Here is a 21,282-nt window from a genome sequence, read left to right on the forward strand (position 1 = left end):
GTCTGTCCTCAGCTCCTCTCTGATTCCTTCCTACATCTCCCCCCTCACCCCCTCCACTCCAGCCCCACGGATCTCTTGCTCATCCTGAACCTTTTGAGCAGCTCCCACTCCTCTGCCCAGGACACTCTTGTCCCCATGGTACCAACCCTTGCCTCCTTCTAGTCTCTGCTCCAAAAGTCACCTCCTCAGGGAGGCCTTCCTTGCTTTATTTCTCACCAGAGCTCTCACCACCCTCTGACAAACCATGTATTTCACTGTTGATTTATTTCTCATCTCCATACACTGCTGGTTTGTAAGAAGCGAGATCCCATCCTAGGGTCTTGCTCTTCACCACCACACTACAGGGCCGCAGGTGGCTGTGGCCACATGGACACCCTGCACTCACAGACAAGGGCTGACCCCAGCCCTGTGCCAAGGTGCCGGCAATTGCTCCCCCACCAAATCCTCAGGAGCTGACAGCCTCCAGCTGGAGCTGGTGCTCGAGGCAGCCTGCCCGCCCCCGTCTGGCGGGCGCCAGCTCCAGGCAGAAGGGCTGGCGTGTAATTAGAAACCCCTCAGGCCCCCTAATTGCCAGTTCTTCTCCCAGACCAGGAGGCTGGTGCTATTCTGAGTCGCCTTTGTTGCCGGCTGCCTGAGGTCTGTAGAGAGGAACTGGCTGAGAGCAGAGCCAGGCTGGCAAGGGGGTGGCCCTGGGCAGGGCTGGTGAAGTCAGAGGGACGGCACCGTGGAGAAGGGCTGGCGAGTGGCCAGAAGCCAAACGTGGCACAGAGAGGGCTGCTGCTCCCGGGGGCCCAGCCTGTGGCCTCCTCCCGCCTTCCTCCAGCCCCCCTGCTCCCACCCACGGCCCAAACAGTGACATCAAAGCAGACAGGCTCATTCATTCTTTATTCAGGTGGCATAAAAATCACTACAAAAACTTTACAAAAGAGCCTTCGGGAGCTAATGCCCCCCCACCCCTCAGCCACTGAGACACCAGGCAGAGGGGACAGAGGGGAGAGGAAGAAAGGGGAGTCCTGGCACTGTTGGTACCTCCGAGGACCAGCGGGGAGACTGAGGCGACAGGCTGAGCTGGAGGCTGGTGGGCCCTGGGCAGCTCAGGGCAGAGGCAGTTGCACGGGGTGCTCGACCTCCACCCACACGTCTAACCCCACGACAGTGCTCGGCACCCCCGGGCCGCCCCGTCTCCCCAGCCAGGGTGTCCACTCCTCCCTGTCCCTCCCTCTCTGGTAAACAGGCGTGGAGGCGACCCAGCCAACTCAGGGAACAACCTACCTACCTTCCTGACAAAAATGAATCCACAGCTGCCCTTCCGCCCAAGCCCCAGACGAGGACACCCTCTGAGCCCCTTCGGAAGAAATGACGCGGGATCAAGGCCCGTGGTTGCCCGATGCCTGCCCTCCTCCAAGCGCCGCCCCTCCCCAGACTCCCCAAGAGGAGACGAGAGAGGGGCTCCCCTCCTCCCCTCTCCCAGGCTGCCCCCCAGGCCCCCGCCCACAATCCCACAAAGCTGTTTGGAAAGAGTCACGAGTTGAGAGGCTGGTCCAAGCAGGGACTCGGGATGCTGGCGGCCACAGCCCCTCACTTGGGGCTGCTAGGTTGGGGGTAATCCTCCTCCGAGGGGGGCGCAAGTTTTAAGTCAGGGCCGAAGGGCTTGTCTCCGCGGGGGAAGCCTTTGTGGTCCTGGACAAGGTCCCCACCGTCAGGGGAATCCCGCTGCTCCTTGCGTTCCGGCTGCGCCCCAGGGTTGGGGTTCCGCACGCTGCCCACAAAGAGGGGCAGGCTCGTGCTGCCCTCGAGGATGAAGAAGAGGAAGGGGCGGTTCACGCTGAAGGAGGAGAGGGACATGCGGGACATGGCCGTGCTGGTGGTCGCGGCCGCCTCCACGCCGGCCTCGCTGAGCTCCAGCGTGGACTGATGCTGCACGCTGGACACCACCAGGCTCTGGTCTGAGATCCCACGCAGGTCCGGGGCCTGGAACAGTTCCTGCAGGCCTGCCCAGGCCAGGAGATGGCTGGTCAGAGCTGCCTTCTGCCCCATACGCTGCACGGACCTGCCTGGGAGGGTGTCTGGCATCCCGGCCAGGGAACACCTTGAACCCACAGACTGCTGGTTAACTCCTCTTTAACCTCCATGTATCAGCTTAAAGGCTCCTTCCTCCGGGAAGCCTTCCCTGAGCCCCTGCCCCGAGGTTCCAGACAGATGACTTTTCAATATTTCTCTGGGTGGACTAGAGAGAAGCCCTCTGTCTTATCACTTAACGCTGAACGGTTAAGTACCTGATTCCTCCTCTGCCCACCCCGTGAGACTGAGCTCTCTGTACGTGCTGGGCTCCTCCTGCCTCTTGCAGAAGAGCCAGCGAGGCTCACGTGCCACCCCCGGCTCTCCACCCAGGATTCTTTGCGATGCTCAGTCTTGGGCAGAGCCGGTCCGCCTTCCCTTGCCCCACCCCCCTGCCCAGGACAGAGAGTCCGAGGGTGCCTGTCAAACCCTCTCACCTCCCTAAGCCCCAGAAAAGGCCAGGACACAAGTCTAGCTCTGACTCAGACCTGCCGGCTGGGGGCTTCCTCCTTACCCACCCCGTCCAGCTGAGCCGGGAGCTGCCCCATGCCCGGCCTCCTTACCCAGCTGGCTGAGAATGGCCACCAGGTCCATGTGGTACTTCAGATGCAGCTTAGGCAGCTGGACCTTGGTGGGCCTCTCCCGCAGCAAGGGCTGGTGCAGGATGCCCCAGCTCAGGTTAGCCAGCACCTGGGACACGTTCCACTCAAAACGGGTGGGCACGAGGACCACAAAGCTCATGTTGTTCTTAAAGGGGAAATGAGCCACCTACAGACAAGGCAAGGAGACAGCATGAGGACCAGAAAGCGCCCGGGCCGAGGCGGGGACTGGGCCAGCGTCGCTCCTGAGACAGTCCATCCTCCACAGGTGCATGTGGTATGGGGTCTCCCTGAGCCTCCACTTCCTCACCTGTGGAGTAACACTACCCGCACACGCCGCAGGCTGACATGTGACGGAAAGAGATAAGCTTTTAAAGCTTCTGGCCGAGTGTCTGCACGTAGGCGGCGCTCACTCAGTAACTGGTGGCTTTCTCTCTCCTCCTCTGCTACCAGCTGAACCGTGACTCAGGCTGAGGAACCCCCTGTGTCCGCCTCTCACTTCCATGCGTACAATGGACCAGGTTGCCCTCGCGGAGGAGCCGCTGCCGAGGCTGGTACCCTATCCACTCCTCTCTCCTCCAACGGTGACTTTGCCTGGCTGTGTATTTATCCTGTGATTTGCGGGACGATTTCACGTGAGCACAGTTTCCACAGCTAAAGAAGTGTGAAGACCACTGGGTTCCGTGGGCCCCGGTGGATGTCGCTCCTCGGGCTCCAGGCAGAGCACCAGGGGGCAGGACCCCTGCGGCGGGAGGGCGAGTGCCAGCATCTGGCTACACGGGTCAGCCCGCAGAGGGCGGGAGAGACAAGAGGAGGACCAAGGAGGGCCAAGGATGGAGACGGAAGGGTGAAGGAAGGGTGGGCAGGACACAGCCTGGCAGGAAGGAGCCGCAGGTGAACCAGATGGACCACGTGTCGGGGGGAACCGGAGAGAAGCTGGGACACCGCTCCAAGGGCCTGCCTGGCCCACAGCCCCTCTCAGAAGCGGCCTTGGGAAACTAACCAACACTGCCGTCTCAGCCACAGCCGACTGGCCCGGGGGTCAGCCGCTTAGGCCAAGAGGACCATGTTTAGGCTGGAGGCAAGGGAGGCTGCACCTGAGATAGCTTGACATAGCACTCCCTCTAATCAGAATGCTCCATCAGGATGCTGACAAATCCATCCCAATCAGATCCTCCCTTCCTAGGAGCACCGTGTGAGAGCTCAGGTCGCATCTCCCAGGCTTCAGGGTGCTGAGGCCCTGTGCTGCCCCACGACCCATGGGTCCTTGTAATAAACCCCCATACCCAAAGATCACCTGGGACTCAACCCAGTGTCCCTTCCTCAAAGAAGGTTCCCTGACCGCTCTAGCTACAATACCTTTCCCCCCACTATCTGAAATCATCCCGTTGATTCATGTTTGCTCGCGCACTCTGTGTCTTCCCTCCCCAGGGCAGCGATGTGGTTTCCTTGTGCTCCACTAAACCCGCCGTGCCTGGAGCCTCCGTTTCCCTGGACGGGGACACAGCGAGAGCTTTCAGAGCCACCTGCCCCGGCGACGTGACCCCTGACCCCTGTGTCTGCTCCACAGGTGCCCACTCCCTTCTCCACCTCCCAGCACCCGAGCCCAGGCTGGGGAGTCAAGGGTGACCTGGATCTCAGGCTGCTCCAGCAGAAACCAGCGCAGCGGGTACGTGTGGGCTTGCATCATGTCCACCGGCACCGTGAACTGCTCGTCCAGGTGGAAAGTGTCTCTCTGCGTGAGATTCGGGTCGAACTTCCTCCTCCAGAAGCCTGAATCCAGCAGAGGGCAGGGGCCATATAGACTGGGACCAAGGTAGATTCTACCCCGCCGGTCTCTTCCCCATCCCACCCAGAACCCATTTAAGGGATGAAAGGTGGAGGCTCAGGCGCCAGGGGCTGCTGTGCCAGGTGATACCCAGGTAATCTGAGGTCTGTTCCCTGGAGCGACTGCGGAACCTGGGCCTGCGTTCTCCCCTGCCCCGCCATGTTCCCAGGAACCTCCCCTGGGTCTTTGTAAGACTCGGTTTCCTCCTAGGGAACTCTCTCCACAACAGCCTCATCCAGTTCCTGGGCCTCCGCCCTGCCACACCATTACCTGTCTCCTACCCTCCCGGCCCAGGCCTGGGGAGGAAAAGGGACCCTCAGAAAAAAGCGTGCCTATGGGGCAGGGGTAGGGTCTGCGGGCGGGGACCCGAGAAGGGGAGGAGCGCACCCTGGAAGTGGATGGCATTGAGGAGAAGCAACACTGTGTCATCTGGCAGATCTGAGAGGAAATCTTCAATCTTCCCCTCTGTGGCCTCCTTCACCCACTGGTTGATGTTTGCCAGATCATCCCTCTTCCTTCCCGTCAGGCTCATGGGCTTTGCACCAAAGAGCTGTTCTGATTGTTCCAAGAAGTCCTCTTTGATGGGAAATCCTACACGGAAGGGCCCACAGGCTGTTGCCAGGACTTGGGCCCCACAACCACCTGTGCTCCGACTGGCTGCCTGAGCCCACACCCGTCTCCCTCACCCCTGTCCACCCCAGGGCACAGCCTAGGGAGTGTCCGCCACCAGCACCTACCTTTCTGCAGGTACATTCTGGCAGCCAATCGGAAAGCCCCGGGGCCCAGGTCCTGGCAGAGGCGGCTGAGCAGGTGGGGGAGGCAGGGCCCCGAGTCCACGTGCAGCACCTGCTGCAGCCTCTGCAGCGTTTGGTTCTGAGCACCTGGCGGGGGGGACGCAGCAGCTGTGGTCCTTCCCGCCCCCACTGCCCTCTCCCACCCCTCTTGGATACCTACGGCGAGCATGCCCACGAGACCGCACTTTCTCCTCCCATATCCTGAACTGGTCTGAGGGACAGGACTCCCAGGTTTACTTTCGTCTCTGTTGCTGCCAATCTGGGCAACCTCATCCGGTTGCCTTCTCTCTCTGGGGAAGGTCCCACAGTGAGACCCTCCAGTCCAACGGAGACATTGTTCCTATCATATTCTTGCACAAAAATCACCAGAGACACATCCTGGGCCCAGCCCCTGGGATTCTCATTCACAGAGACTGGAGTCTGCATTTTTACCAAACATCCAAGTGACCTGGATGGAGGAAGCACCTGCTCGTAAACTCTGGGGTAGGTAATGAGTTCCTACTGGCCTCCCAGCTCTGCTGGTCTGGACAGGTGCTCCCACAGTACCTAGTGCCAGGTGAGACAGCGCCAGGGCCACACTCAGAGGCGACAGGATCAGGTTGGGCCTGGTGGAGCTTTGGGCCACCAGGGAGAAGAGGTCTGTGGTGAAGGCCATCATGGCCTGGGCCAGCCTGCGGGTCTGCTCCGGGTCTGGGGACCCCTTGCAGTCTCCTGGGGCCTTCTTTGGGGCAGTCTGGCCACGAGGCTCCTGCAGGGACAGATCAGGGGTCAGTGGGGTCAAGGGGTCAGCTCCAGGTTCTGCGTTAAGGATCTCCTTCGAAGCCCCTGTGCTGGGGACAGCAGGGCCTTGTCCCAGTCCAGACGTGGGCGATGGCATTCGGGGGACTAGGTCCCTTCCCCCGGCCCCCCCCACCCTCTCCCTTCAGGCCTCAGCCTCACTGCCACCCTCCCCCCATTTCCTCTCTCCTGCTGATGGCCCTCCTCCCTCAGGCCCCGCCCACTCTTCCCCAGCCCCACCTGGTTGTACCTGGTTGTCCAACTTGAGGAGGGCAAGTGGGGGTAGCTTCTGCTGGGTCTGCCCGCTCACCAGCTGAAGAAAGGAGGAAGCAGATGGAGAGCAACCCTTCCCGCAGGTCTCCCCACCCTGCACCAGCGTGCCTCTCTCTCCCCAGTACCTGCAGGCCCAAGGGCTCCCTGGCGCTCACGGGAGAGAACTGTTGAGAAAGGAACGAGGAGAGGCAAGGGAACCCCTAAAGCCAAGACCTCCCTCGACCCTGCCCCCCTCCTCTTTCCCCGACACCCCTGGCCTCTCCCACAGCCGCCTCCCCTGCCCCACCCAGACCGCGGCCCAGGCTCACCGCTGAGCAGGGGCTTTGCAGGCAGGACGAGCTGAGCACCAGGAGCCCCCAGAGCAGCGCCATGTTCCTGTGCGGGACGGGAAGCCTCCGTTCCTTCCTCGCGCCCAGCCCGCCGTGGAATTCCCACCCTCACGCTCACCCTCGTGGCTCAGCCAAAGTCCTGAGCCATCACCAAGGAGGGGACAGCGACAGGGGCAGCACACACGCCCAAAGCACAGCGCCCTGAGCGGTGAATCGCTTGAACTCCCCCCTGGCTTGCTTTTTCCGCTCTGTGTTTTCTGGCTGTTCACTTTTCACGCACTGAAAATGTTTTTGTTCATAGGGGGAAAATATTACCCAAACAAAAAATTGTCCCCATTCTTCAAGGCCTGGTGTTGTGAGTCAGACCTGGGTTGGAATCCAGGCTGTGCCTCTTGGCAGAGGACGTAGGACGTCTCCCTTAACCCCTCTGGGCTTTGCCTCATCTTGTAAAACGGTGGCAAAAGTCCCTACCTCTACCCATGTGTATTGCGGGGACCAACCGAAGTCAGCCTTCGTGAGCCCTGACTACACGGCCTGGCGCTCAGCAATGGCTGTCTGTCAGTCTAGCCCAAGGGCCCTCTTCTGGGAGGCCTGCCCTGAAGCCTCCTCCGTACCGGGGCTCCCATCCCGGAGCTCCTATCCAACCGGCTGTCCATTGGCCCACCTTTTCTGGCTGGTCTGCTCTTGCCCACAAGGGTGGACGGGACCGTGGTCTCAGCAGGGGTGGTGGTGGGCTGGGCCAGAGACTGGCCTTGTTGACCCAACAGCAGAGCCCAATGAATGACTCTGGCCAGAGCCACCTTTGGACTTATGGAAAACACAAGACCTGTCCCCCTCTCTGCCCCAGGCTGGCTCCGGGAAGCCAGGCTGGCAGGTGGGGATGGGCAGGTCTTGGTCCGGCCTCGGAGCAGGTCTCACACACACCCACCCCGCCCCCATCTCAAGCATCCTTCTATCACCCCTGGCCCCGTCCCCATCCCACACAAGGACCCTTGGCCAGGGCCCTGATCTCCAACCTGGGCTTTTGAATCTTCCTGGCAAGAAAAGGTTTCCAGTCTTTCACTTCCCAGAGGGACCCCCGCCCCAGAACCTCCACCTTGGTTCGTCATCACCCCAGGAGGCGGAGAAGTGACAGGTCTCCTGAATAAACTCAGCCCAGACCCCCTCGGCGAGGTGGGCAGCTCCAGGCCAAGCCACCCGTCTTACCTCGGCAGGCTCCTTGCTGCTGCACACGATGTCCCTCTGGCCCCACTTGGGTGCTCCCCACGCTCTGCCCGGGTTCCAGCCAGCCCAGCGGAGCCCTCCCCTCCCACCAGGACCTTTGCTCTCAGCCAACCCCTGTTCCAATTGCTTTCTCTTCTGGTAAATATTGACCTGCACATCCGGTTAAACATTGATATTGGGACCGAAAACCCCTTTCCCACCAAGGCATCTAATACTGGGACAGCTACCTGGAACCCCCGTAGATGTGGGTCCCACTTGAGCCTGGAGAAAGGAGGTTCAAGAGACGGTCGATGAGGCTGTCCTCAGCCGGAGGGCAGATCCAGGAAGGACAGGGGCCTTCCAGTGACCCCGTGAAGTGAGAGGTTATCCCTGTCTTAGTCAGGCTCAGAGAAGCCGTGTGACCTGCCCGAGGACACAGAGCTGGGCTCAGAGTTACAGCCAGGTTCCTACTTCCAATGTCCTTTCCTCTCCCCCATAACTGCCTCCCCCTCCCAAGAGGAGGGAAGCGGAAGCTGCAAGAGACTACGCGGGGAACCCAGGATAGGATGCCAACCCTCAACCCTCACATGCCCAGGCTCCTGGTTGGATGCCTCCAGCCTGGTCCAGAAGGCAGGGGTGGGGAGAGAAAAGATGCGGAGGGACACAGCCTCTCCCAGCACCCTACTTCATCGGGAGCAATACCTCCTCACCCTCCTCAAGGGTGAGGGCTCTGGAAACTGGCCTGAGGCTGCACGAACCAGAAGCCCTGTACCCTGTACCGCCTGAAGAACAGTGATCAGGCTGCCTCCCCACCTCCTCACCCTCTCCTCGCTGTCCCGGAAAGCTGCAGGGTTTCAACTTTTCCCCACCCTGGCACCGTCGTCAGGAAAAGCCTCACTCAGGGACCTCCCTGGTGGTCCAGGGGTTGAGGCTCCGTGCTTCCACTGCATGGCTGAAAAAAGAGAAGCCTCACTCGGTCCGACGGCTCTTCCAAAGAATTTATTGATCATATTTACATCTATTGCAAATAGTGAGAAGGCAGCAAAGGCCCAGCCTCAGACCTCATCTCTGCTCCAGAATGTGAGGACCCGGGGATGCCTGGGTCTTCCTGTCCCCTGGGGGAGGGAGACCTGAGATGCAGAGATGATCCTTCTTGCCCCTTCTTTCAGGGTCTTGGACCTGCTCCCCCAGGGGCTCTGGACCCAGGGGCTCTCTCACCAGCTCAAGGCACAAACACTGTGTTGACAGGTGGGCAGGCAAGGCATGGGGTCGCTCCTGGCAGGCACCAGCGGGCCCAGTCCATCTTCTCTCCTTTGGTCCTGCCCTCTTTCTTCCCCTACTGGTCCCACACTGGGCAGGGCCTGACTGGGAGGACACTTAAACCCCCGCCCAAGGCCCCTAACTCCTGAACCATGGCCAGCCCTTAGAGGCTGGAGTCCAAGCACCATCAGTGTCCCGGGCTGGGGTGGCGTCCCGGTCCTTGCAGGACAGGGGCTGAGAGAGCCCAGCAAGGGGTGCTGTGGCTGGAGACTGGCTAGGCAGGGAGAGTCTCCCTTCCCCTTCCCAGAGCTTCCTGTCCCCATGTGGATGCGGAGGGTGGAGCTGGGGAGAAGAGAGGGCAGCGATGCTTTCCCCAGGCTCTCCCTCTTGCTTCCTACTGGCTCGGTGGAGCAGCATTCGCCCCAAGCCATGAACGAGATCCCTTCTGGCAGCCTCAGGGGCTCTGGGGGTTCAGGAGCCCAGACCTCCACGCCACCTTAGCCGGCAGGCCACGCGGGTACCCAGGGCATGGGTGGAGCCTGAGGCTTGCCAGGAGGGATGCTGCTGGGGAAACAAAGGTGAGGGATGGACTCCCGGAGGACGTGTGCCCACCTCCGCCTGGCCAGCTCTCGCCTCGGACTATGCCAGGAGGCGGATGACCCCGTTGTCTGAGCCCAGCAGGAGGTGGCGTTTGGTGGGCAGCAGGGCCAGGCTGGCGAGCGTGCCGCGGAAGTTCTCGGAGCTGAGCTTGGTGGTGGCCTGGGAAGGCGGCTCAAGCAGGGAGCAGACGCCGATCTTGTTGGCCACGGTGCCGGTTACCACCTCACTGCCGTACAAGTCGAAGGTGTGGATAGGGTCGGATGCTGACTTGTAGTGATGCGTGGGCTTCTGCTCCAGCTCCCTCCAGACAGTCAAGGAGTGGTCAGAGGAGGAGCTGACCAGGACACTGCCCTCCACCGCCTGCCCGGGGAGAGCAGAGCCTCAGCAGGACCCAGGGTCTTCCTGTTTCCTCCCACAGCATCTCCCAGGAAGACAGGGCGCCCTGAGCCGGGGACAGGCTGCCACCCTCCCACGTTATATTAACGTTGGTTAACAGGAATAGATTAAGTGTCACCAACCTAGTCGTCATTATAATTTGGGCACTTACTATGTCAAGCATTGTATGAGGTACGTTAAACGTCTTACCATGGTTAATCTTCATAACAACTCTATGAGGAAGGTGTTGTCATTGTTCCCATTTTACAGAGGGAAACACTGAGGCTCAGGAAAGTTAAGTAATCATACAAGGTCACAGAACCAATAAGTGGCAGAGCCAGGATTAACACCCGGGCTGACCCCAGAGACCTCCCGATGCTTTCTTGGAAAGTCAGAATTCAGAGGCACCCAGAACCTAGGATCCCCTGGGGGGCCCCGGAGGGAACCAGGGGCTGCCTGCCTCCAGCAGTGGCAGTGCATGTCCCCTGGCTGCAACTTAGCATGGGGAGGGAGTCCCAGCTGCCTGGAAAAATCCTCCCACAAAGACCCCTGTTCCTCCCCTCCTGCACCTCCCTGAGCTGTTCCCTGATGTCTGTGATTGAAAATGGGCTGGGGGTGGAGGTGGGCGCAGGATTCCCATGCCCGATCCGCCCCTGCCCACACCGGGACGGCCCAGCTGGGGGCATGGACTCTGCTCAGTGGTCTGGGGGCAGTAAACAGCCTCCCAGCTGAGCTTTATTTAACCTGACTGGGTCATGGACAGGGCCCGACCCCTGATCCTCCAAGCAAGGCAAATATGGACAAGGGTTACTCATTAGAACATCACCAGGAAGCAGCAGGCTCAGCTCGGCCCCCCGGTTCCAGCCAGCGGCCAGCCTCCTGCCGAGGCCCCCGTGGTGCAGCTGGCTCCTGACCCTCCCTGACCATCAGTCCTCGGGCAGGTATAAGGGAGGTCAGCTGGAGCCTGTCCTGGGTGGGCTCTAAGCAGAGGTGAGGGCTGGAGCAGTCAGCCTGGAGGGGAAGGGAACCTGGTCTGTCACCTTGATCTGCAGGATGTCCCCTTCATGGGCAGGCCAGCCACGCAGAACCAGGCCCGTACGGGTGTCCAGGAGCACCATGAAGCCCGAGGAGAAGCCGGCCACCACGCTCCGGCCGCTGGGGCTGACAGCCAGGGAGCGGACAAGCCCAGGGTTCAGCCCGCTGCTCAGGCGGAACTCATGCTGCGGGCAGAGGAAGACACGCTGAGGCGCCACCGCCTGCTCCAACCCGCATCTCCCCGAGGTCCAGTTCATCCCCCAACCCACACAGCTGGAAGGCCTGACCCTCGTCCCCCATCGAGGGGGGGCTCCCCAACTCCCAGAGCCCGAGTCCCACCCCCCAACCCCCAGGGTCTGCTGCTGCGGATGATCTGTCACCAAAGAGAAACTCTGCCCTGGCCTCCTCTCTTCAGGGGTCTCTCCTCCCTGCCAGGCACCCAGGCCGGGGCTCAGGGAACAGGATATGCCCCTGACCTGCAGGCCAGGCTTCCGGCAGTCCACAAAGCGCAGGGTGGAGTCAGAGCTGGCCATGGTGATGCTGGAGTGGGGGGCGGGCATGACAGCCACAGCAGTCAGGGGCACCCGGCTGTCCGACGGCTCCACCATGCGAAGGGTCTTCCCTGGGAAGGAACGGCACGGTGATCTGTGTCCCAGCCACTGATGGAAGAGCCCCGACTCCTCCTATCCCCCCAACCCACCCTGTACCTGCCTCCCACATCCCAGGAAACCTCAATAAATGCTGCTAAAGATGTTTCTTGACCCTCCCACCTTCCTACTTCCATGGCCAAGCCAGGCCCCTCTCTTCACACAGCATCCCCGCCGAAAGCCACCTCCCCACCACCTACCTCAATGCTACTCTACCTCCTCGCCCGTGCTTTTGAACCTTATTTCTGCCTACAACGGTGACAAAAAATAAGTGAGCAACCGTTTACCACCCAGGTACTATGTGCTCCATGTTAAGCCAAACCCCTATTGCATTATCTTCTAAAGCGGCTGTTCTGATTCCCATTTTGCAGATAGGAAAACGGATACTTCCAGCAGCAGAGCGACTTGCTCAAGGTCACTCGGCAGGTACGTTGGCAGAGCCGATTCAAACTTGGGTGTGACAGAGTCCGACTCTTAGATGCTCCTCTCCGTGGCCTCAGCGGGTCACCCTCAACCACATACCATTTTACCCCAACCCACCACCCTTGGTGCAATACAGGACAGCAGCAACAGAACAGGCCTCACCTGGGCCCGCTCACCTGTGAAGGGGTCCCAGACGTGCACAGCCCCGTCACAGCTCACCACACACTGCGGGGCCTCAAGCTGGCCCACGAAGAAGACACTCTTGCGGTGCTGGGCATAGACGAGGCGTGAGGCCGTCTCACTGGTGCCGTCCCCAGAGTTGTAGAGGGGCCAGAGGCGCACGGTGCGGTCCTTGCTGCCACTCAGGAAGAAGTCCTCGCTGCTCAGGGGCACCACACACTTGACGGCCCCGGAGTGGCCGGGGAAGCTCTGCAGGCGGATCTGGTGGAAGCGGAAGTGGGCATCCTGCTGGTTCACGCCGATCTCGTACTGCCAGTACGCCAGCCAGTTCCCACTCAGCCCGTGCGCGCTCCGCGGCAGCTCTCGCTTCAGCACGTTCTCCTCGCTCCGGTTGCCGAGGGCCCCGCCACCCAGCCCGGAGATGGGGCCCAGCGGGCCGGGGCTCTCAAGCTGGGAGTCATCGGGGATCTGGATGCGGTTCCCGACCAGGACGCTCCCAAAGGTCCCCGAGTGGCCATCGTCCTGGGGGCAGCCCCCACCCTGGGGGTCCCACTCAGGGCCGGTGCTGGGCGCGGTGGGCTCCACGCCGGCAGGGCTGCGATTGCTTGGGCTCATGCTCTCCAGATACAGCCCCGCCAGCTCCCCCACCAGCTCGTGGTTGGGGACGATTTTCCGGATGATGTCACCTGGACGGGAGCGGGAGAGGTCCTGAGATTAGGGGAGACGGCAAGAGATTGTCACCACCCACCCAAGGGCTTGGGAACCACAGAAGGCAGGGCAGGTACTGTCTGTGCAACTCTAAGCGAGTAACTCTTCATCTCTGAGCCTGCTTCCTCCCCAGGAAAACGTGGATTCATTCCTTCAGTGTGGACACGTGAGCCTCTTCCACACGTGCTGCGTGCCATGCTGGGCATCAGAAACAGGAGGGCGAACAAGACGGGTCATGCTCTCCCTCCCACAGCCTAGACTTCAGTGGTGGGATGACACCATATCTGACAGGGGCTGTTCATCCTATTCAGGGCGATGACACACGTAGACGCTTGGCACAGGGCCCGGCCTCTACGGGAAGCTGCGGGAACGGTGGGCTGCACGTTCCTCTCAGACAGCTGCTAAGACGTCAGTCCGGCAGCCTGACTCCCCTGCCTGCCCCACGGACAGGCCAGGCTGCTCCCGTGCCTCCTTGCTGGCCAAAGCTCAATCCCTGTTTATATGTCACTGGGACTCAGGGGCCTAAGGCCAAATCCCTTTGCTCTGACCCAGAGAACGGTGCTTAACACCCACTCCTGACTCTAGGGGCTGGCGGAGCATGGGGTCCTCCCAGGGGAAGAGCTGTAGCCACAGAGGCTGGGAGGGGACGTGATGGGCCAGTACCCAACAGGCAGGAGAAGGGCACGTAGATCGTATACGCCATCTCCGAGGTGAACACCTTCTGCAGCTCGTCCAGCAGGGTGGGGTCCACCAGCCGCAGCTGCCCATCGGAGAAGGCCACCTTTGGCAGCTGGCCCTCACCGCGGCCCACGGACTCCAGCTTCAGCTCCTGTGGGCAGGAAGCCCGGGGAGTCAGCGGAGGCCACGGCCCCCGGCCAGCCCACCCCAGCCAGGTAGGCCTGCCCACCTGGTGCCGAAGCTCATGCAGCTGAGAGAAGATTTGAAAGAAGGTGGCCACGGGCTCGCTCAGGTGCTGCTGGACCATCTCCTGTCCGATGCGCAGGCAGATGAGGGCGATGAGTCTAATGGTTTTCATACACAGGACAGTCCGGGCCTGGGCTCCACTTGGGAACCTGGAAATAGAGCTTATTCAAGCTCCAGCCCCCACTGACTCTGCAGGGCTTTCCCAGATCTACCCAAAGCTGTAAACGAAAGGAGCTGTAAGACCAGCTGGTCCAGACCAGACGAGGAAACGAAGGCACAGACACGTGTGACTTGCTCAGGGTCACCCAGCTGGGATGAGAACCCGGACTCCTGACGCCCCGCACCCCAGGTCGCCCCCTCAGCTGGGCTGCTCCCCTGTGGGGTGGCGCGGGGCCCTACCCCGTGACGAGGGAAGTGAGGAAGCTGAGCACAGGCAGCAGGACCTCGTGGCTGATACGGGGCAGGATGTCCATGAGGGTGGTGTCCGAGAGGTACACGATGATCTTCTGGGCCAGAGTCACCGCTGCCAGCAGCCCCGCCTCCTTGCGGCTGTTCAGTCGACTGGGGCCTGAGGTGCTACCCGGAGCCACCTAGGGCCACAGAGCAGATGAGGGCCAGGTTGCCTCACAGACCACCGGGAACCCAGAGAGGTCCTGGGTTGGCCCTCAGCCACCCAGACCCCGGCTGCCAAACGGTGACTGACCAGGTAGCTGATGTAGGGCAGGTACTGGTAGGTGAGGACGGGCTCCCCGTACAGGTGGGCCACGTGGAGGAGGCAGCTGAGCACGGGTCCCGATACCACATCGCCCAGTATTGGTCTCTTCTGGTAGACGTTGCCCACACACAGCGGGGGGCTCTCGCCGCTGCTCACGGTGAACTGCTGCCGCGTGGGCCCTGCCAAGGAAGGGCCAGCAGCCTTGAGTAGCTAGTGGAGGGCAGGAGGGAGGTGGGCCTTCAGGGACTGTGGTGACCACTCCTGCTCACTCTAGCTTGGGGTCTCCCCGTGCCTCACCCAAGGAAGGAAGGAGCTTACCGACCGGGACCCAGGACCGGGCCAGGAGGTGGTCCGAGGTGAAAGTGGGAAGGATCCGCTACAGGGGGCCGAAGATGGGCAAAGGGCTGGGGGAAGCCCCATCCCCGGCCTTACCAACATAACACGACGTCAGCAGGCGGAGCAGGTTCCGGGCCACGTGGCGAGAGGCCACGGTGGGGCCGAGCTTGGCGGACAGCCAGCGGACCATCTTGCAGGCCGTATCTGCAGGGCGGGAGCGGGCCCTGAGCTCATCAGATAACCCCCACCCCACCCCACCCCACCCCACCCCACCCCACGGACCCCGCCTAGCCGACGCGGACTCCAACTCTGCCCAGGAGCCCAGCCAGCGCCTGGCCACCCCACGCCACCACCCTCCCTTTAGCAGCGGCAGAGCTGGCCTGGGGGCGTCTGGCTTTGGGGCTGCTCCAGGCACCTCTACTAGGGAATACCGAGTAGAGGAAGGTGACCCTTTCAGTGAATCTCCCCCAGCTCTGAAATGAGGCCCTGGCTACCACCCCCTCTGGCCTCTTCCCCTTCCGCTTCTCTTCACTCTCTCGGTCTAACCACACCGGCCTTTCACAGATTCTTTAATGGAACCGTGACAGCCTCAGAGCCTCGCACATGCTGTTCCCTCTGCCTGGGACACTCTTTTCCCACCGCAGAGCCTACCATTTTTGCCCAGCTACCTCCTCCTCACTGAACCTCCGCAGGCCCTACTTCCACGGAAGCCTTCCCTGACCCCTGAAAATGAGATCTAAGCCCATGTTATATTCCCTCATGGTAGCCAGCCACGTTGTTCGTAGCACTAACAGAACTCGTGCTTACGGAAGACTGCCTACAGCATGGACGTGAGCTCCAGGAGGGCAGGCCCATGGCTCTGCTGCGCGTGGATCTGGTCGACCCACTGCTTGGCACAGGGCAGGGGCCCCGCACATGATGACTGTTAGACCAACACCTCCAGGCCTGAGAACTCACCAAGAAGGATCTTCTGCTCTTTGCCCTCCGACTGCTCGCTCAGTGGTTCCTCTTCTTCCTCCCCGTCAGCCCCACCGTCACCGGCCACAACCGTGTCCATGGACAGCACCGTGTTGGACAGCGTGAGCTCAGACGCCTCGGGGACCTCATCTTGCTCCCCCTCCCCCTCCTCCAACACCACACAGCCTTCCTCCTCCTCCTCTTCCTCCTCGGAGCCCTCGCTTTGCTTCAAGTCCTGGCTGCTGTCACCTGACCTGAGGCTGCTCTTGTCCACCGGGGCGCCCCCGTCGTCGGCCACCCGCTCCTCGCCCAGGGAGGTCTCGCTGGTGCTGCTCTTGTCGCTCAGCCGGCCCAGGCTCACAGCCTCAGCCTCCTGGGGCTGAGGGGACTCGGCCACGTAGAGCCCGGCCTGGAAGTCCTCTGTCTCAGGGAGGTCGGCCTGGTCGTGGAAGCTGACGCCAGACGTGTAGTCCAGCAGCCCCAGGCCCGAGGAGGCGGCAGGCTCCCCATCCATCTGGATCTCCTCCCCAAAGGCACAGGAGCTAGGCCTGGCCCCCGGGAGCCCACTTTCCTCATCCTCTGCAGCCCCCGCCAGGCCCTTGCTCTCCTCCTGGGAGGCCTCCACACCCGCCAGCACCTGCAGGACATGGGGCAGCAGGTGGACGAGAAAGGCCTGCAGGCCCAGCCGCACCATGAGCTGGGCCACAAAGCAGTCGGTGTACAGGTAGAAGCGCCCGTGTAGCCGGCAGGGGCTCTCGTAGGCACCAATGAGAGGCTTCAGTAGGTACTTGTTAGCGTTTTTGGGGCCCAGTGCCTTGGCGACAGGTTCAAATAGGTACCAGGCCGTATACACGGCCGTGTGCTCCTCAGACATGAGTGACAGCACAAAAGGCAGCAAGATCTCCAGGCCCTCGGGGGTGATGTCACCCAAAACTGCACCCAGTTGCTGCCACAGAGCAAAGACCAGCTCCCGCCCCTGGGCCTCGTCCTCCACGCGCCTTGCCTGGTACAAGAGGATGAACTTGTGCAGCGCAGGGAAGTAAGGAGGGAAGGGAACCACGGAGCTGAAGGGGCTGAGGAGCTGGGCCGGGCAGGGCGGGGGCAATCCCTGGGAGACGGGCCTGTACTCGAACAGCGGGCCCAGCTTGCCCCTCCCTGCAACCACGGGGCCTTGACGGCCACTGAGCTGCAGGAGCGTGTCCAGCACAGGCTGCAGAGACACAGGGACCTCCTTGGGATGGCGTGTGCAGAGCCCCCGAACAGACTCGAAGCGTACCCACAAAGGCGCATCAGGCTGCAGTGTCCGGACCCTGGTGGCAAACACCATCTCAGCCAACAGGACACCCAGCGCCTGCATGTCCCGATGGAAGAGGTCCCGTAGCTGCACAGCTCGCTGGACCTGGGGCTGCTGAGGCACCTCCAAGCGGCCCCCGAGGCCTTTGGTCAAGAAGTTGCCCAGTTTCTCCAACTCTTCCAGAGCCTGCAGAGGACCGAAGCCCTCCGGAAGAAGAATCTTGCCCTCCTCACCTTCCCCGGGGTCTACCCCAGCAGCTTTGTTCCGGCGGCCTGCTCGAGAGGCTGAGGCCCCTGAGAAAGGCAGGAGGCCTGGAGGGGCTTGACTAGAAGAGGAGGAGGAGGAGGAGGAGGAGGAGGAAGAGGGGCCCAGCTGGTCACCTGCCTTCCCGGTGAGGGAGATGGAATCCAGAGCTTCTGTGGCCTGCTCCAAGTCATCCTCCCCCACCACGGGCCTGTCCCTGGCCCAGGCAGCCTCACGGGGAGTGGCTTCCAAAACTGGCCTGCCCGTTCCATTCGTAAGCTGCGCTGGTAAGTCCTCCCGGCCTGTGCTCTCCTGGATGGGCTGGAACAACAGCCTGGGGAGGAGTGGAGGTTCAGGGGCAAGGGCAGGGGCCCCGGCCAGGCGCCGGGGGTGCGGCTGATCGAAGAGCTGCACCACGCCGTAGCTGGTCAGGTGAGTGTGGGCGTCCACCAGGTGCAGACAGACATTCTTCTCCTTCACGGCCTCCTTGCCCTGGAGTTTGTAGCCAAAGGTGAGGTCAATCCAGTGGTGTAGGTCCTGGGACACCTCTCGGCTCTCCAGCAGCGCCCGGTGGGCAGCCACGAACTCCTCGCTGGAGCTGCACCAGGCCGGCACGTCCAGGTCAGGCATGTCAGGGTGGATGGAGCAGAAGATGGAGGGATCGGTGTAGAACTCGGGGATGCACTCATCAGGTGTCCAGCTCTGCATACGCTCCATGCTTGCCGGATACTCATGGGGCTCCCACTGCGCCCGCACGTGTCCACAGAGCACCGACCGGGGTGTGCGCCGAGCCTTGTACACATAGTATGTGATGTCAGAAAGCACGTCAGAGATGTGGTGAGGAACGTGCGGTGGCTCCCCGCCCCCGGCGCCACCTGCCACAAACGCCTGCCGCGTCATCTCATACGTGAAGTCCAGCTGTTTATCCCCCTTGTTGAGGCGGAACTTGGACTTGCGCAGGTCTCGGAAGCGCCCCCGGGGCGTGGTGAAGTCCACCACCCAGGGCAGCACTGGGTGGTAGTTGGGGTCCCCCTGCCGCCGACCTGCCAAGCGATTCAGCTGCATGAGGTAGTGGAAGTTGCTGATGCGGCCATGGACCCAGTCTAGCACGAGGTCCCTAAGTTCCTCCTGGCAGGTGGGACACCCAGGTCCCCCTCCTCCCTCCTCTCCAGGCTCAATGCCTGCCCCATTTCTTGCTACAGAGATCTCCTCATCCTCATCCTCTCTGAGCTTCTCGTAAGCACTCAGGTCCAGCCGTAGCTCACTGCAAAGCTTCTCATCCACAGCGATGTGGTGCAAAGATAGGGCCCCACAGGCCAGTCCCTGGCGGTGACAGGCATCCATGGCCCTCAGCACGCGGAAGAGAATGAAGAGCACCTTGGCTTGGCTGTTGGTTAGCTTGGCGGGGCTGAAGGTGACCACATCATGCAGGGAGAACTGCACATAGGGGTGCACCACATACAACATCTCTGGTGACTCCAGCAGAGCCTCAGCTCTCAGAAGACTGGGAGAGGCAGGGTTGCCCCGAGGAGGACAGGGGCCATCTCTGGCATGTGATGGGCACTGGGTAGCTTCGCCCACTGGCAGGAAGGGGCAACCATAGACCCTCTGCAGAGCTTGTCGTACTGAGTCCAGGGCAGGGACACCTGCAGGGGCCGGGCTATGACTATAGGGCTGCCCGTAAGTGTGATATGCGTGGCGCCACAGGTTGCGATAATTCTGGGCAGCCACATCCTGCATGAAGCGAGTGAGGGTTTCCGGGCTGCCGGACCCCTCCTCAAAAGGCAGGGAGCCCAGCGGGTAAGAGAGCCTCCGTTTCCGCAGCCCGTGGACCTCCACTCGCGTCCAACCGGGCGGCAGCCTCTGCACGGAGCGCTGCAGGAGAGTTCTGACTTCCGCTTCGCCCAGGCCTTCCGCGCGGGGACACGGTCCCGGGGGCAGCCGGCGCTCGCGGAGGCTGGCCAGCCAGCGCGCAGGCACTAGGGCCACCACGTGGGTGCCCCCCGGGGCTGGAGCCAGCTGCCGGGCATCGATGTTCAGGTCTCTCTCCACGCTCCGGAGCAGCTCCTCCATGTCGGGGCTCGGGGGCGGTGACCAGCCCTCGGCCTCGGTGGTAAGAGCGACTTCCCGCCTCCTGCTCCCCAGGGCCATCCCCTCCTGGCCGCCTGGGGGTGGCGCGGGGCTGAGCCCGGCCACGGCCCTCCTCGCCACAGCTTCCGGAGTGCCAAGCCGGGTGGGTGGGGATGGGAGAGGGACAGGGGCTGGGGCGGAGGAGGCGGGGGTGGGCCGGAGACAGAGGGGGCGCGGGGGCGCACTTACCCCTCAGCAAGGTCCCGCACTCCGGGAGCGGCAGGGCGGGGGATGCGGGGCGCCACCGCCGGGCTCCACCGTGACGGGTCAGCTGACGCTGCTCACGTGATCGCCCCAGCACGGAAACAACCGCACGTGGCTCGACTGGTCCGGGGGACCCCGCCTCCCGCCCGCGCCACCGCCCGGCCGGCCTCGGCGCCCTCCTTGCCAGCGCTCTGCTGGGCCTGGTGGCGGCTTCGCTTCCTCGGGGTGAGAGGGGCAGGGGAGGGGGGATACTGAGCGACCCACGGGATTTCCCCTCCCCTCCCTACTTCCTCCTTCCTGTGCTGGGTCGCGGACCTAGGGAGGCTTTCCCTAGAGATGGCCGACTTTAAGTGGCCGACCGTCCCTTGCCACCACCCCACCTCCCTCTGGTTTTTACCGAGAAGAAACCCGAAGCCGAGATGGGACTTTTGACATAAGTCCCTTTACCACCTCCATGCTGCCTACCAAAAAAAAAGAGCTTTTAGTTTTCCAAAATATTTCATCAGTAACATTCCATTTGGCCCTCACAACACTCCGTGAGGTAGGAGGGACGGTTACTATTTATATTTTACAGGTGAAAACCAAGAGCCTCCAAAGACGCTTGTCCAAGGGGCAGAATGGAGACTTAGAAGGTGGTGCACAGATCCTTTTCCCCGGAGTCCTCCCCACTGACAGACCTCTTAACACCTCTTTTTATTTATTTATTTATTTTTAAATTCTGGGCAATCTGGGGGAGAGAAGAGGCCCAGGTCAAAGGCCTGGAGTTCGTGGGAGGAAACGTTCCCCCAAGACTTCCTGTTGAAGATCTGCCTCTGCTTTGCTGCAGAGCCTGCTTGCTGTGGTCAGAGCCTTGCAGATGCCACGGTGGCTGGGGGGAGGGTGCAGCACGGACAGGGAGCGGAAACCAGTGAGCTGGCACCAAAACTACAGGACTCCTTCAAGGGGTCCTCAGTTCTGACTCATTTGCAGGATTGATAGGCCGTTGTCTGCGGCAAACCCACTGTCTGTTTCTTGAGTCCCACTCCTGGAAGGAGAGTTTGCCTCATGTAGGAGTCTGGTGTGGAGATGTGGGAGCTCCATAAAGGCACTTAAGAAAAAAATAAAGTCCTAATTCGAGAGGAGACAGGAATGGCTCAGCCATGATCTAATTCCATCTATCTTTCTTGAAGGGGCAGCCGAAGCCCCTGATGTACTTGGTCACATGACCTTGGGCAGTAATAACTTACAACCACCGTTTTTTTAAAAAATTTATTTATTTTTCATTTTTGGCTGCATTGGGTCTTCCTTGCTGCACATGGGCTTTTTCTAGTTGTGGAGAGCGGGGGCTCCTCTTCGTTGCGGTGTGTGGGCTTCTCATTGCTGTGGCTTCTCTTGTTACAGAGCACGGGGC

The 21,282-nt window shown here is 61.5% G+C and overlaps 2 protein-coding genes across 5 annotated transcripts; both read right to left on the minus strand.

Annotated features, from left to right (window-relative positions):
* Window positions 1–866: 866 nt before the first annotated feature.
* Window positions 867–8,766, minus strand: SERPINF2 (serpin family F member 2). Of its 3 annotated transcripts, none has more exons than XM_067022052.1 (10): window positions 8,683–8,766; window positions 6,638–6,704; window positions 6,455–6,493; window positions 6,307–6,369; window positions 5,826–6,027; window positions 5,223–5,366; window positions 4,873–5,076; window positions 4,288–4,430; window positions 2,622–2,826; window positions 867–1,991 (listed from the first exon to the last, which is right to left on the minus strand). In XM_067022052.1, exons 2-10 carry the CDS (start codon window positions 6,698–6,700, stop codon window positions 1,579–1,581), a joined length of 1,476 nt encoding a protein of 491 aa, XP_066878153.1. In that variant the 5' UTR covers window positions 6,701–6,704; window positions 8,683–8,766; the 3' UTR covers window positions 867–1,578. The 3 variants fall into 3 exon arrangements, with proteins under 3 accessions (XP_066878153.1, XP_058902738.1, XP_066878152.1); XM_059046755.2 differs by lacking the exon at window positions 8,683–8,766 and adding an exon at window positions 8,110–8,182; XM_067022051.1 differs by lacking the exon at window positions 8,683–8,766 and adding an exon at window positions 7,865–7,900.
* A 75-nt stretch (window positions 8,767–8,841) lies between these two features.
* Window positions 8,842–19,949, minus strand: WDR81 (WD repeat domain 81). 2 transcript variants are annotated; one of them, XR_010838110.1, is made up of 10 exons: window positions 16,022–19,809; window positions 15,161–15,268; window positions 14,717–14,907; window positions 14,413–14,603; window positions 13,997–14,162; window positions 13,753–13,918; window positions 12,364–13,067; window positions 11,608–11,753; window positions 11,137–11,316; window positions 8,842–10,081 (listed from the first exon to the last, which is right to left on the minus strand). XR_010838110.1 is itself a non-coding variant. In XM_059046630.2 (10 exons), the coding sequence occupies exons 1-10, from the start codon at window positions 19,707–19,709 to the stop codon at window positions 9,761–9,763; spliced, it is 5,847 nt and encodes a 1,948-aa protein (XP_058902613.1). In that variant the 5' UTR covers window positions 19,710–19,949; the 3' UTR covers window positions 8,842–9,760. The 2 variants fall into 2 exon arrangements, 1 of the variants encoding a protein (XP_058902613.1); XM_059046630.2 differs by having other exon boundaries at window positions 12,378–13,067; window positions 16,022–19,949.
* Between the last annotated feature and the right edge of the window lie 1,333 nt (window positions 19,950–21,282).

This window comes from Kogia breviceps, chromosome 19 (assembly GCF_026419965.1).
Source record: "Kogia breviceps isolate mKogBre1 chromosome 19, mKogBre1 haplotype 1, whole genome shotgun sequence".
Taxonomy (NCBI): Eukaryota; Metazoa; Chordata; class Mammalia; order Artiodactyla; family Physeteridae; genus Kogia; species Kogia breviceps.